Below are 14,863 nucleotides of genomic sequence, written 5' to 3' on the forward strand. Positions count from 1 at the left end.
GCGCGCTGGCGTTCCCGGAAGCGGTGGAGAAACGGCGGAGGGCGGCAGCGCGGAGCGGAGCGGCGACGCCCGGCCGGCACCGTCTACATGTCGAGTTTCGACACCAACCCGTTCGCCGATCCGGTGGACGTGAACCCTTTCCAGGTGCGCTCCGGGCCCGCTCTCCTCTTCCCTCTCTTCCTCCTCGCTCCGCTCCCTTCCCCTCCCCTCGCGGCCGGCGAGACGTGGCGCTGAGTGAAACCGCGCCGTCCAATGGCGGCGCCGCTCCCGCCGGTTGCAGCCAATCGGAGCGGAGGGGGCGGAACTGGGGGGGGGTGCGCATCGCGGCAGTGTCCGGCGCCCCCCGGGGCCGCGCTCGTGGGGTCCGGCGCTATTTGTGACCCGGGGCCTGCCTCGTCCGGGCCTCGGCCTTTCCGGGGGCTGTGGGGGCTGAGAGCTTCTCATTGTTACTGGCGTGGGGGCCCATGGCCTTTCCCTGGGGTCGGTACGGCCCAGCGGGAGCCTGTGCTGCGGCTGTTTGGGGTTTGTCCGACTCTCAGCGCAGAGCTCCAGCAGCACTTGGGCGCCTCTCAGACACAGGGTTGGGTTCGGGTGGGTCTGTGTGGAACCAGGAACGGGCTCAGGGGTCCCTGTGGGACCCTTCCTGCTGGGGTGTTCTGCGAGGCTGTGAGAGCAGATAAGGAGTAGCTCCGTGGGTTGAACACAGGCACAGTGGGCTCTTTTTTGGGCAATTGTTGTGTTATTTCAGCAACCCCGTGGTGTTCCAGGTGAGCTCTCTCACTTTGTGCTCAGTCTTTGCATTCCCTTACTCTGTGAGAATGGAAGGAAGCAGAGGAGCATCCTTCCTCGCACCGATTGTTGTCTCGAAGTACTGCAGCACGTACCTTGCTACAGCAGTTCTTTGTCAAGACAGAATTTGAGGAATCAGGCTGGACCTGAGCACCTCATTGAGCTGTGGGTGTCCCTGGTCATTGTGGCGGAGTTGCACCAGATGGCCTTTAAGGGTCCCTTCCAGTTCAAAACAATTCTACGATTCTTTCAAACTTTTCTATTAACACAATTCATTTCAAATGGAGAATTATTCCACACTTGGGAACCTGAAACGATGATAATTGCCACCATGAGTCTATACAGATAGTGGGGGCTGTGGTGAGAGGGGCAGCAGGGGATCTGCTGGCACTGTAGGTCGGTCCTATAACTGACAGTGTGTCTCTGAGGCAGGCTCAGCCCAGCTGGGTGAGTGCCTTCAGGTTACAGGCTTCCCCCAAGCTCTTGGAACAGGAAACAGGTTGAGGAGATTTGCAGGAGTCCAACAAGCAATTACTCATCAGGAAGGAAAAGCATGTGACGTCCAGAGCTGAGAAGAGCATGGTTGCTTCCCTGAAGGAGGACAGCCAGGTGCCTTGCTGCATGGGTAGCAGCCTGCAAAGTATCTCAGTGATCAGTTGGAGCCACACTTTCTGTGTTTTGCAGCGTGAAGGATCAACCTTGAGTTCATTTCCAGAGGACCAGCAGTCTGTGAGTTTGCAGCTGCTGGAAATAACCTGTGATATGTGCGTGGTTTGTAGAAGCTCAGGGCACGCTGACGTGTGTCCAAACACTGCAAGGGCTCTGCTTCTTGTATGTCGTTTAGGCACACTTGTGTAGTGGCAGGCAGTTAAGCTAATTAAGTACTTAAGTTAAAGCTGTGCCGGAAGATGAGAGATCATTGAATATCAAGCAGTGGCTAAGTGGAATGATAGCATTCTTCCCATTGGTGTTACTGGGAACAGTGCTGGTCTCCTGGCCTTTCTGATAGCAGTGCCACTATCAAATTAACTGCAGGGCTTCCCTTCCCTCTGGAAACAAGGGATGGAAAGAAAAAACACATGCCTAGTTGTCCCAGTGCATTTCCTCATTCCCAGTTGCTTTTCCTTCAGTTTAATGATTCTCTTCCAATGGTGTGCAGCTTTTCCTTTCTTATTCCTGCGCTTTTATGAAGGTTTCTTTTCCTCATGCAGCCCGCTGGATCTCAGCTGGGCTGAGCACTTGCCTGCCCTAAGCTGAAGCTACAGTGTGGGCACAGAGACGTAATGGTGTGCTAAGCAGTGTGCCCAGCAGCATTACTCATTAACCACCCTCTGCACCTCTCACCTGGTAGGAGGCAACACTTAAAGCCCAGGGGATCTCTGTGCTGAAAAGAACCTGAGGACTTTTCCACAACACGTGGGCTCAGTTGGCCTCTGCACGCTGGAATTGTACACTCTTGCTCAGTCTCAGCCTCAAATGCTTCTTGCCCCGTTAACCACGGAACTGCCTGAGCTCAAGATGTGAGTTGTTGGCGGAAGGAGGAATAAAAAATGGCTTCTTTTAGTTTTCTTTGGCTACACCCATATTGACAGGCTGTTCAACCAGGCAGCTGGGTTTCTGAGCTCACAAAGGGCCTCACTTCCGTAATTATCGTGATAGGAGTGCTGCTGAGGTCAAAATCTGTCTATTAAAAATAATCTGTTTACGGAAATCAAGGTTCGTAAAATGCTGTGTGCTTTGCAGATGAGGAGAGGGAGGTACTTTCGAGTAGGAGCTGCTTTGAGTACAAATAAAAATATTGTAGTTCTTCAGATTTGCTTCCTGGCTACTAGGAGCATATATCTCTGTGTGCCCAAGGGACAGCACTGTCACAGAACCGTGTGAGCTGCCTCCAGCTGGGAGAGCTGGAGGACCAGAAATGTTCTGGGCTGGTGTCCTCGGCTCACCCGGCTGCTGAGTCAGGCAGGCTGCCTGCAGGGATGCTGTCTTCTGGATTCGGTACTCATCCCAGCAAGCCAGTGTCTGTCTTCACCCCACTAAAGGCATCGCAGGCCACGAATATCACCTAGCAGCCCTGTTCCCAGTTAGCAGAGGGCTGGGAGGTGGGCAGAGCGGGTGGTGGTTGAGTTTGTGGAGCCTTGTGCCTGATGCTCGTTTGGCTTTGCTCTCTTCCTTCAGGATCCCTCGGTGACACAGCTCACAAATGCCAGCCAGAGCGGCTTGGATGAATTCAACCCCTTTTCTGAGAGCTCCCAGCTGGTACGTGTGTGTTTGCACTGGGTATCTTGGCGTTGGTTTCAGCAATCTAAAGGGTCCCTTGGTAGGTGCAGCTTAAATGGGGGGAAAAAAAAAAAAAAAAAAAAAAGGCATTCACAGCTGATTTCCCCAGGGACGTTGTATGCGTGGCAGGCTGCAAGCCAGGGAGCACTGAAACTCCTTGCTGGAGCTCCGTGTTCCTCTGGAACTGTTTCTCCCAGTAAAGCTGTGTGAAGAGGAAGATGTGTTGTGGCATCATCAATATTTATTCGGTCTCTGCACTGGGAGCTGAGCTGCCACACTTGATAGCACCAATGGATCACTGCAAGAGCTTCGATCTTGTTTTCTGGTCGCTGAGATGGGGAAAAGGAGAGCAGGAGACAGGGATAAAAATAGTACTTGTGATTTAAACAGCTGCTCAGAATCCCACCTGCTTTCTCTTTTGCCCGATGCCCACAATCCTTGGGTGCCACATCCCTGGGGTGTTGAGGAAGGAACACATTTTTGAGAGCATAGAATTGCCTCCAGTTTGTTGTAGCAGTGCTGAAGTCTGAGCTGTCCTTTGCTTAAAGAAGCAGTGTGTGACGTTGTTCCCTTCTTGCTCTTTGCTTTCAGACAAATGCAGCGCGGACGGCGCCAGCCACGCAGCCCTCTGGCCACTCACAGCCTGCTGTCCTGCAGACATCTGTGGAGCCCACCCCACAGGTATGGGAGAAGGAGCTCCTCTATGAGTTGGAGACGTGGGGATAGCTCTGCTGGGGCAGAATAATGCCACTGGGTTTTGTTCAGCTGTGCACAGTGAGGTCAGAGGGTCTCCTGGGGAGCCACCCCATCTTTGAGGGATGGAAAAGGTAAGGGTGGGTGTGAAGCTTGCAAAAGTTGTATCTGGGAAAATCCATGTTAGACCAGAAAAGCAACATGTAGTGAAAGGAGATCGAGGCAAGACTTTGATGGGAGCCCGTAGGCAGGGGGATCTGCTGTCTTACAGGCATTGGTAAGAGGGTGTGTGCCTTGCAGATGAGGTATTGGCTGGCACTCAGAGCAACAGAGCTAGCTGGAAAGTAGAAGCAGCTGCAAGGAAAGCATAGCTTTGCTGAAAGGGGATGAAATGGAGTCTCTTGAGGACTCCTCCCACCCTTTTTTCCGGTAGGTTAGGAAGGGAACCACTGGACTGAGTCCTGTGTCAATTTTAGTCTTAGTCCTCCAGCATGTAAGGCAGGAAGCCAGCCTAGGATGTTCTACAGGCACCCAGTTTTCAAACTGACCTCCTTTGAATTTGTGTTTCACTTCCAGTTTGGCATCTGATGTGCTGGCAGTTGGCATTGCCACTGTCTTGGGTGGGGAAGGGCTGAGGGACTTACTTTCATTCTGCCTTCTTCAGGCTGTGGCTGCAGCAGCACAGGCCGGGCTGCTTCAGCAGCAGGCAGAACTAGAGAGGAAAGCAGCTGAGCTGGAGAAGAAGGAAAGGGAATTGCAGAACAATGCAGCCAGCATTAATCGTGAGTAGTGCTTCCTGCCTTGTCTGCAGCTACGTGATGCCTGGGGATGCCTGTGCTGCTTGGTTTATCAGCTTGGCTGCTGGTAGAAGTGGCTTTGGCCCGTCCAAAGGAATGCCTCTCTTTGTCTCTAGCTTTTCATGGCTGTGGCAGCCCTCTGGGGCTGCAGCTGTCCATCCATGGCTTATAGTGTAACTGTCTACTGAAGGGCTGGGCAGGAAATGAGCTCTGAGATGAGTTACTGGAGTCCAGCTCTGGCTTTTTATCAGTCTCGATGCTATCTTAATCAGAGTAAAACAGTGTTTTCCCCTAACCCTGAATGATTGAGCCTGGACTCGTAGTCCCAAGTGCTCATGATGGTTTTTTGGCCGTCACACAGAAACTCTGCCTCCCACAGAGGAAAGCTTTCAACTCTAGGCTGCTCTATCTCGCTGCTGCCAGTGGGGTTAATGCATCCCTGCTCAAACCCAGTTACCCACTGAACCCTCAGGGTGTTGATGTCAGTAGATATGAGTGCAGCTTACAAATGAAGTCATGCCAACGGCTCTTCTGACCAGAGAAGAGCAAGCAAAGAACTGTTCTTTTGTCCCTTCCACAGCAAGACAGAACAACTGGCCACCCCTTCCCAGGAAGTGTCCAATCAAGCCGTGCTTTTATCAGGATTTTTCTGCAGACATCCCAGCTGACTACCAGCGGATATGCAAGATGCTTTATTACTTGTGGATGCGTGAGTAATGACCTGAACTGCCATAAAAATTCTTCCAATGGAGATTCTGAATCAAGTGCTGAACTTTGCTCTGCACTAAATGCTGCAGGTGTTGTCTGTACAGGTAAAATAATGCCTCTCTTCCTTGTCTATGAAGACACGTCAAGGTCAGCAGGTCGAGTTTTTGCTTTGGGAATAGCTCATTTGTCACAGAATTTTGGTAGTTGTTTAACAGAGACTTCACAGCGTGAGGCTCAGAGAGATGGTGGGTGGTGCATTTGGGGGGTCAGGTGCAAAACACTCTCAGCTGCGTTTGTGATCAGTTGTGATGCTCTGCAAAGATTTAAGAATGCTTTGTAAGCAGCAGGGTCAGATGAGGTGCTTAGGTTGAGCCCTGTTTTCCTTCCAGTGAGGGAAAGGAAATGAGGTGGCCAAAGGGAACTTTGGCAGAGCTTCGTGTGTCCAGTGAGAGATGCTTGCGGAGATTTGAGTTTCCTGGGAATTGACTGATACTTCTCTCTTCCATCCTGACCAGTGCATTCAGTTACTCTGCTCCTAAATCTGCTCGCTTGCTTGGCGTGGTTCACGGTTCACACAGAAAAAGGAGTAGACTTCGGTCTCTCAATCCTGTGGTTTGTTTTATTCACCCCTTGTGCCTTTCTCTGCTGGTACCGACCGATCTACAAGGCTTTCAGGCAAGTACTGTTTTCCTCTGTGATGGGGAATAGAGCTTGTAGTGGGAGGAGCTTTGGTTTGATCTGTTCCAATACGATATTGCCTGCAGGATTTTTCCAGCTCTTTGCATTCTTGAACAGATCAAACCCACTTGTGCCTAAATATATTAGAAATATCTGATGGAACTTGATCATAGTGATCCTTTTTTATTGTGAAACCAGGCCTAGCTAACATAGGGTCCTAATTTTATTAAGAAAACTGTTTGGTGCAGTCATTTGTTGAGCGTGCCGTGCCTGTTAAGGAAGCTGTCTTCACCCCATCTCCCCCTGGGCCGTGTTGGTGCTGCAATATGCAGTGGATGTATTTGAAGTCTTGTCACTGCACAAGTTCCTTCTGAAACCACCTTCCTTTAGCAGGAGGTTCATCACTGAAAATGTTCCCTCTTCTCAGAGGAGGGAATCTGTCCAGGAATTATGTCTTTGAGTTTCACTCCTGCTGCTGTCTCTCCTGCAGGTCTGACAGCTCCTTCAGCTTCTTCGTCTTCTTTTTCGTCTTCTTCTGCCAAATAGCAATCTACGTCATCCAGGCTGTTGGCATCCCTGGCTGGGGAGACAGGTAAGCTCAGCTGAGCATGCTGGTGCAGCCCTGCCCTGGTGTCAGGAGCTATGGGGGCCCGGTGCTGCTCTCTTGCTGACAGCTGTCTGTTCCTTCTCCCGTGTCTCTCGCCTGGCACACAGTGTTGGCAGGTCTCAGCTGGTGTGTCTGTCTCCTCTGCTCATCCTCTCTTAGTCCCAGTGAAGGCACACACGCTTCTGCTGCTGCCACAGCCTTAAAGGAGTGTGTGGAATCTCCCAGTCCTACTCTGCAATTCTTTTCCTAAGCGTTTCCCATCCCTTTGTTGCACTGATCGTGTCTCTAAATAGAGCCTTCCCTGGTTGTAGGGAAGGCTTCCTCCCTTCTCTGGGGACTGTAGCACAGGGGTGAGGAACCTCTCACCCTTTCTTGTTGCTGCAGTAATCTAAGCCCCCAAATTGTCCCTCCCCTCACCACAACAAAAGCAGAGGATTTCTTTTCACCTCGCTGCGATGGCTGCAGATCAGATTCTCGCGTTCCTGCAGTGAGGAACAGAGAAAAGGTTAACAGCCAGTGGTTTTTCCCCCGAGGGAGAGCCTTTAGGAGATGAGTGCAGTGAAAGTGCTCTCTATTTTTGCCCGCTGCCTGCAGAACAGCTCACGGGCAGAGCTGTCCTCGTGCTCCCCCCCACCCATTAGTCATGGGGGACTGGGAGGGGGCACTCCATTTTTAGTCCAGCGTTGGAGAGCATGCGTTGAACTTTCAGCTCCGTCTCCTCGAGCCAGACAGCAGATTTATTTTTAGCTGCAGTGCATGGTGTTGCATTTCTGCTTTTCATGCACAAGGAGTTGCACAGCACATCGAGTGAGCCAAACCGTCCTGTTGGGTCTCCAGCCTCCTGCTGGCCCATGGCCTGTTCGCTTGCTCAGCTGGAGAGCTTCTTTCCTGTAGCACTACAAGAGGATGTTCTGAGTGAGGCAGCTTGGTGTTTTGACCCGCAGCCAAGCACTGAGATCTCCCAGAGTCGTCTTAGGAGCTGGCACTTGTCACAGGAGAGCTTTTTTTGCAGCCTTTCACTTCGTTCCCTCTTCTTTCTCCTCTTCCTGTCACTTGGAGAGCTGTCACCATGACACGTAGCTCTGGGCTCCGGATCTGCCATCCAGTTCTCAGCCATACCAGCCTCTCTTGATGCCACTTAGCTACGTTTTGAGGTGTTTGGACTGTCGTGATTTCTTACAGCACCTGCTTGCTGCCTGAAAATGGGGTGCTGCTGGGTACAGAGCCGTAACACACCGTGCTCACCCCACTCTCTCTTCCAGTGGCTGGATTGCGGCGCTGTCAGAGCTGCGTGGGAACGTGGCTGTGGCCATCATCATGATGGTGGTGGCAGGGTTCTTCACGCTCTGTGCAGTTCTCTCGCTCTTCCTCCTCAAGCAGGTGAGTGGTTTGGAGCTGCAGAGTCCCTGTGGCTCGGATATATGCTTGTGGGGTTATCACCTCTCATCTTTTGGGCTGGGGATCAGCGTTTTCCTGAAGATGGAGTCAGAGCACTCCCAAAATGGTGCTGGTGGTGCTTTCTGTGTCAGCGCTGAACTGCTTAGACTCACGGGTGAGCAAGTGGCCGCTCTGGGAAGGGGACAGGAGGAGCAGATGCTGCAGCAAGACGTGACATTAACAATCCAGAGGAGGTGGCCAGCAAGCTCCCAGGCTTCACCTTCTTCAAACTCAAGCTCACACACCAGAAGTGCGAGCGTCAGAAGACTCTGTGTGCATTCCTTACACCTGCAGGCTGATGTTTTTTCTCTTGCTCTGTTTCCCAGGTGCATTCCCTGTATCGGCGCACAGGAGCCAGCTTCCAAAGGGCTCAGGAAGAGTTTTCCCAAGGCATCCTCACCAACAGGAGCTTCCAGAACGCGGCGGCCGGGGCTGCCTCCTCAGCTGCACGCAATGCTTTCCGGGGCAATTAGCCCTCCCCAAGGGCCACCTCTGCCTCGCTTCCCCTTCCATTGTCGCCCCAACCTTCATTTTCTAACGATGCACTTTTCGTGGGTACCATGTTAGCTCTGTGATGCCGACTCCAATGAGAAGAGATCTGCATTTTAGCTTCAGCTGGCCTCGGTTTGTGACAGTTAGTTTCCCTGCTTTGCTCAAGGACATGGGGAGAGGGGGAGATGTTCTCCAAAGCAAATATCTATCTCTGGCCAGGCCACACAGAGCGTTTGTCTCTTCCTCCTCTCACCCAGTCTGTAGCAGGGAGGTGAGAAGCAGGAATTTCGATTTATTTCGATTTGACTTTCTTTTCTATCGGCCTGTGCTATGAACAACTTGATTTCATCTGCTGTTTGTTTTTTTTTTTGGGGGGGAGGGGAGGGAGGATGGATTTTGTAACTTGCATGTAGTTCGTTGTTAATTTTACGAGCAGAAAACTGTACCTCTGGTTTACTACACTTAACACGATGCTGCATTTTGACCTCTTTACCTGCTCCACAGCCTGAGTGATGTGGCACGAGGGAAAACCTGGGAGCAGGTGGGGCTTTGGGGAGTGGGGGGAACTGTGCTCATCATTCCCACCTTGCAGATTTCCCTCTGTTCCCCAGGGGTGCAGCGCGGGGGGAGAGAAGGGATCAGTGGGAGAAGGAGAGGTGGGATTTTGTTTTACTCGTGTGTGTCTGTGTGTGTTGGAGGTGGGGAGGAGGGGGCGGGTTCCCACCGCACGGAGCAGAACGAAGGCAGCAAAGCGACGCCGGTAGAAGGAAATACGGGCTGCTTTATCGCCACCAGCCTGCCCTTTATCCCAATTACCCAGCTGAGAAGCACCGTGGGCAGCGAAACCCGCCCCTTCCTGCCGGGGCGGAGCTGCGGACGGAGCCGGAGCCGGAACCGGGCGGAGGGGCGGCATGGCCGGGGGGAGCTGCGCCCCGCCGCGCCTGGACGGCTTCGTGCTCACCGAGCGCCTCGGCACCGGCACCTACGCCACGGTGTACAAAGCATACAGCAAGGTGCGGGACCGACGAGCTTTGCACCCTGCGGGCTCCCCCTCCTTGAGATCCTACGCTTGGGGAGGGTGGAATCTCGGAGGTTTGTAGGGTGTGGGGTTGCTCCACGGTGGTCTCCGCTCGTCCCCCGGCAGAGGGACACGCGCGAGGTGGTGGCAGTCAAATGTGTGAGCAAGAGGAGCCTCAACAGGGCCTCGGTGGAGAACCTGCTCACTGAGATCGAGATCCTTAAGACCATCCGGCACCCACACATCGTGGAGCTCAAGGACTTCCAGGTGGGGCTGAGGGATCCCATGGGACTGGGGGCATCCCGTGGGGCTGGGGGATCCTATAGGGCTGGAGCTTCCCGTGGGGCTGGGGGATCCTATAGGGCTGGAGCTTCCCGTGGGGCTGGGGGATCCTATAGGGCTGGAGCTTCCCGTGGGGCTGGGGGATCCTATAGGGCTGGAGCTTCCCGTGGGGCTGGGGGATCCTATAGGGCTGGAGCTTCCCGTGGGGCTGGGGGATCCTATAGGGCTGGAGCTTCCCGTGGGGCTGGGGGATCCTATAGGGCTGGAGCTTCCCGTAGGGCTGGGGGATCCTATAGGGCTGGAGCTTCCCGTAGGGCTGGGGGATCCTATAGGGCTGGAGCTTCCCGTAGGGCTGGGGGATCCTATAGGGCTGGAGCTTCCCGTAGGGCTGGGGGATCCTATAGGGCTGGAGCTTCCCGTAGGGCTGGGGGATCCTATAGGGCTGGAGCTTCCCGTAGGGCTGGGGGATCCTATAGGGCTGGAGCTTCCCGTAGGGCTGGGGGATCCTATAGGGCTGGAGCTTCCCGTAGGGCTGGGGGATCCTATAGGGCTGGAGCTTCCCGTAGGGCTGGGGGATCCTATAGGGCTGGAGCTTCCCGTAGGGCTGGGGGATCCTATAGGGCTGGAGCTTCCCGTAGGGCTGGGGGATCCTATAGGGCTGGAGCTTCCCGTAGGGCTGGGGGATCCTATAGGGCTGGAGCTTCCCGTAGGGCTGGGGGATCCTATAGGGCTGGAGCTTCCCGTAGGGCTGGGGGATCCTATAGGGCTGGAGCTTCCCGTAGGGCTGGGGGATCCTATAGGGCTGGAGCTTCCCGTAGGGCTGGGGGATCCTATAGGGCTGGAGCTTCCCGTAGGGCTGGGGGATCCTATAGGGCTGGAGCTTCCCGTAGGGCTGGGGGATCCTATAGGGCTGGAGCTTCCCGTAGGGCTGGGGGATCCTATAGGGCTGGAGCTTCCCGTAGGGCTGGGGGATCCTATAGGGCTGGAGCTTCCCGTAGGGCTGGGGGATCCTATAGGGCTGGAGCTTCCCGTAGGGCTGGGGGATCCTATAGGGTTGGAGCTTCCCGTAGGGCTGGGGGATCCTATGAGGCTGAGGGCATCCCATAGGGCTGGAGCTTCCCATGGGGCTGGGGTATCCTGTGAGGTCGGGAGCATCCCATGGGATTAGGGGCATCCCATGGGGCTGGGGGATCCCATGGGATTAGGGGCATCCCATAGGGCTGGAGAGCTTCCCATGGCGTTGGGGGCACCCCATAGGGCTGGAGAATCCCATAGGACATGGGGTATCCTGTGACGTTGGGGTATCCCATGATGCTGGGGGCTTCCCATGGGGTTGGGAGATTCCATAGGGCTGGAACTTCCCATGGGGCTGGAGGCATCCTGTAGGATTGGAACTTCCCGTGGGGCTGAGGGTCCCATGGGGCGGTGGGTTGGCTCGTGGCCCTTTGGGCTCTGGGATGATGCAGTGAGGCCAGCTGGGTTGCCTTACAGTGGGACAGTGACCACATCTACCTGATCATGGAGTTCTGTGCTGGTGGGGACCTCTCCCGCTTCATCCGTATGCGACGGATCTTGCCTGAGAAGGTGGCACGTATCTTCCTGCAGCAGCTCGGTGAGGACCACGTGGGTTTGAGGGATGGGAACCATTGGGACTCTTGGTGTCGGTGCCAGCATCCCACCTCCCTGCTTATCTTTCTAGCCTGCGCCCTGAAGTTCCTTCACGATCGCAATATCTCCCACCTGGACCTCAAGCCGCAGAACATCCTGCTCAGCTCCCCGGAGAACCCCCAGCTGAAGCTGGCAGGTCAGGTCCCTGGCCCTAGGATGCTGTGGGGTGGTGGTGGGTTATCCCTGACCATGCTTTCCCCATAGATTTCGGCTTCGCGCAGTACATGTCACCATGGGATGAGAAGCACGTGCTGCGAGGCTCCCCGCTCTACATGGCCCCCGAGATGGTGTGCCGTCAGCAGTACGATGCCAGGGTGGACCTGTGGTCAGTGGGCGTCATCCTTTATGGTGGGTCCTTCTTCTGTGCACTCCTCTCTACACCCTATAATCCCCTAGCAACCCAGTGTCCCAAAAGGTGGGGACCAACCCCATTGTGGATAGGAGACCATGTGCACCTGACAGACCATATTGTGGAGGGCCCATCCTGGTGTGGGTACATTTCAGCCCTACGGGTGCTGGGTGACATTCATTGTGTTAACGTCTACCATAATGATGTTGACCGTGGCGATGTCCACTGTGTTCATGATGTCTACCCTGGTCATGTCCACTGTGTTGACATCTGTTTGTCCACCGTAGGGTAGAGGGAAAAGCCGTGGGACCCTTGGTTTGACGTCCCCCTGGTGGGACCAAGAAGACTACAGGGTGCTCCCCCAAGTGACCCCCTCACTGCTCTCCTCTTTGCAGAGGCACTTTTTGGGCGACCCCCCTTTGCCTCCCGCTCGTTTGCTGAGCTGGAGGAGAAGATCCGCAGTGACCGAGCCATCGAGGTAACACTGAGACGGCTGGGGTAGGGCCATTGGGTTGTGCCACCCGGTGCCACCGCTGTCCCTGCCCAGCTGCCCAGCCGGCCCCTGCTGTCCCCGGAATGCCGAGATCTCCTGCAGCACCTCCTGGAGCGGGACCCCTTGAAGCGCATCTCCTTCGAGGAGTTCTTTGCCCATCCCTTTGTGGACATGGAGCACGTGCCCGGCCCCGAGAGCTTCTGCAAGGCGGTGAGTGGTGGGTGGATGGCGATGGGACGTGGTGGGACCAAGCCCTGGTCCTGAGCCCTCATTACCTCCAGACCAACCTGGTGGTGGAGGCGGTGAAGAAGGATCAGGAGGGGGACGCGTCTGCTGCGCTCAGTCTCTACTGCAAAGCTCTGGAGTACTTTGTGCCCGCTCTGCACTGTGAGTCCCTGCGTTCCTGGGTGGTTGTGGGGAGGGACAGAAAGGGGCAGAGGATGGAGCTCATCTGGTTGGGTGTGGGATTGTGGCACCCCCAGGATGTGCTGCAGCCCCCACCTCTGATGTTGGACCCCCTTTTGCCTCCAGATGAAAGCGATGCTCGTCGCAAAGAAGCCATCCGGGCAAAGGTGAGTGTGGGGTGGGAGGGACCATCCATTGGGGTGCCCCCATGGCACCGTGCTTCACCTGGCCCCACTGCTACAGGTGGGGCAGTACATCTCGAGAGCGGAGGAGCTGAAGGCTCTGGTAGCTTCCAAAAGCAAGAACCTCCTGCAGCAGGGAAACCCGGCCAGGGAGGTCCTCAAAGGTGTTCTGTGGGGCCGAACCAGCTTGCGTGGTGGGGATCTGCCTGTGGGGTCTCCCAGCAGGCTGAAGGTGATCCCCATCTGTCTCCTTGCAGAGATGGCCAAGGACAAGCCACGGCTCTGTGCTGCACTGGAGATGGCCTCGGTGGCTGTGGCGAGGGTGAGTGCTGGATTTTGGGGTCCTGATGCTCGTGGGGATGGAGCCCACCCTGGTCTCTCCTGGTGATAGCCAGGGTCTCTTGCAGGAGGAGGAAGGCAAGGATGATGGTGATACCCTGGAGCTCTACCAGCAGAGCCTGGGCGAGCTGCTGCTACTCCTGGCTGGTGAGTTGGGAAGGAGGGGGGAGGTCAGGGGGGGTGAGTCCTATACCCTGCTGACCCCACACCCTGCAGCAGAGCCAGCGGGGAGGAGACGGGAGCTGCTGCATGCGGAGGTGAGCCCCAGCACCCGCCCCGACCCCACCAGCCCCACGGGGACACCGCACTGATGGAGCTCCCTGTGTCTGTCCGTCAGATCCAGACCCTGATGGCCCGGGCGGAGTACCTGAAGGATCAGATCAAGGTAGGGCTGGAGGAAACACTGGTGTTTGGGGGCTGATGGTGGTGGCTTTGTGGTACTGACGGTGGTGGTTTCTCTGTCCGTGCAGATGCGGGAGGCTCAGTCCATGGGCAAAGAAGCTCTGGCAGACTCCGTCCGGAGCTGTGAGTCCCCACATCCTTTTATCTATGAACTCTGTGCCTGCAGAGCCCTCCCAGCCAGGTGACCGTCCCCTCTGTCCTTTCCCCCCCACAGCCTGCACCTTGCAGTGATGCCCAATGGGATGCTGCTGGCGCCGCGGCGCTGCAGATGGCCGAGGAGATGGCTGGGCTGAGCGTGACTGCATTTTCCCGTCAGGAGGAGTCCCTGCCTGGAACGTCTGCTGCAGCAGCAGCCTGCGTGCCCGCGGCGGGCAGGTTATTCCACTCCAATTCCCTTCGCTGGCTGGGCAGCGCGGCGGCGGCTGCTGCTGCTTCGTGCAGGCACGCGGCTCTTGCGTGCACAGCCTGCAGCTCACCCCGACCCATGGGGAAAGGCAGGGGGAAAAAAAAAAAAAAGCACGGCACCGATCGTTGGTGGTTTGTGGCACGGGGTTTTGCTTTTCTGGGAGCGGGGCAGAGCTTCGGCACGTTGGAAGCCGCTTGTTCTGTGTGCCTGATGCTAAAGCGATTCGCACGGGGAGCCGTGGTGCCTCATTGGTGGCGTGAGGTCTGGCCAGTTCTCAGCCCACCTCAGGGAAAAGTCCCTGCAGGCCCCAGGGAAGGGTCTGGCTCTGCGTGTGCTGCAGTGCTCGGGGCTGGCGGGCTCTATGCTCTGTGATGGCAACAGTGCACCAAAAACCTCATCCCGACGCTGCGGAGCAGGGGGCTGTTTTCCAAACCTGCTGTATTTCAGGAGATGTAATTTATCGTCTGGAATAAATACTATTTGGGGGTTTCTCCATGTGTCTTTAGGGAGACCAAGGGGTTGGATGCCATCCCATCTGGATGTGTGCGGTGGCAGCGGTGTCACCCAAAGCCACCACGCAGCGCGGGTCCCCAGGCTGTGACCTCCTCTTGCAGAGACCTTTTTATGGGATTTTTTTTTGCCGCATTATTCTGAGCAGAGATTATATCCCGAGGCTTTAAAGAGCTTTCAAGCCTCCCGCCCTTGCAGCCAATGAGCACGATCACATATGCCTTCACGCTCTGCCTGAGATGCGCCCCAATCTGGAGCTGTGTCCCCAGGGTTGGTGTCGGGATGGTTTAGGGTCAGATTGTACCAGCTCTCCTCGACATTGAGGCTT

General features: G+C 55.6%; 2 protein-coding genes across 11 annotated transcripts; both read left to right on the plus strand.

Annotated features, from left to right (window-relative positions):
• Positions 1 to 6: 6 nt before the first annotated feature.
• SCAMP2 (secretory carrier membrane protein 2) lies at positions 7 to 8,973 on the plus strand. Its single transcript, XM_085233664.1, has 9 exons — positions 7 to 144; positions 2,968 to 3,048; positions 3,661 to 3,750; positions 4,427 to 4,544; positions 5,140 to 5,268; positions 5,783 to 5,942; positions 6,436 to 6,537; positions 7,815 to 7,932; positions 8,316 to 8,973. Exons 1-9 carry the CDS (start codon positions 88 to 90, stop codon positions 8,460 to 8,462), a joined length of 1,002 nt encoding a protein of 333 aa, XP_085089790.1. The 5' UTR covers positions 7 to 87; the 3' UTR covers positions 8,463 to 8,973.
• A 237-nt stretch (positions 8,974 to 9,210) lies between these two features.
• Positions 9,211 to 14,515, plus strand: ULK3 (unc-51 like kinase 3). 10 transcript variants are annotated; one of them, XM_085233657.1, is made up of 16 exons: positions 9,221 to 9,494; positions 9,626 to 9,766; positions 11,273 to 11,393; positions 11,481 to 11,585; positions 11,654 to 11,797; positions 12,194 to 12,276; positions 12,346 to 12,501; positions 12,573 to 12,678; positions 12,823 to 12,863; positions 12,940 to 13,042; positions 13,136 to 13,200; positions 13,286 to 13,364; positions 13,437 to 13,474; positions 13,555 to 13,602; positions 13,688 to 13,742; positions 13,834 to 14,515. In XM_085233657.1, exons 1-16 carry the CDS (start codon positions 9,393 to 9,395, stop codon positions 13,848 to 13,850), a joined length of 1,404 nt encoding a protein of 467 aa, XP_085089783.1. In that variant the 5' UTR covers positions 9,221 to 9,392; the 3' UTR covers positions 13,851 to 14,515. The 10 variants fall into 10 exon arrangements, 5 of the variants coding, with proteins under 5 accessions (XP_085089785.1, XP_085089784.1, XP_085089786.1 ...); XM_010717182.4 differs by having other exon boundaries at positions 9,229 to 9,494; positions 13,434 to 13,474; XM_085233659.1 differs by lacking the exon at positions 12,940 to 13,042 and having other exon boundaries at positions 9,211 to 9,494; positions 13,270 to 13,364.
• The last annotated feature ends 348 nt before the right edge of the window (positions 14,516 to 14,863 follow it).

The sequence above is a fragment of the Meleagris gallopavo genome, chromosome 12, assembly GCF_905368555.1.
Source record: "Meleagris gallopavo chromosome 12, MGAL_WU_HG_1.1, whole genome shotgun sequence".
In the NCBI taxonomy this organism is placed as follows: domain Eukaryota; kingdom Metazoa; phylum Chordata; class Aves; order Galliformes; family Phasianidae; genus Meleagris; species Meleagris gallopavo.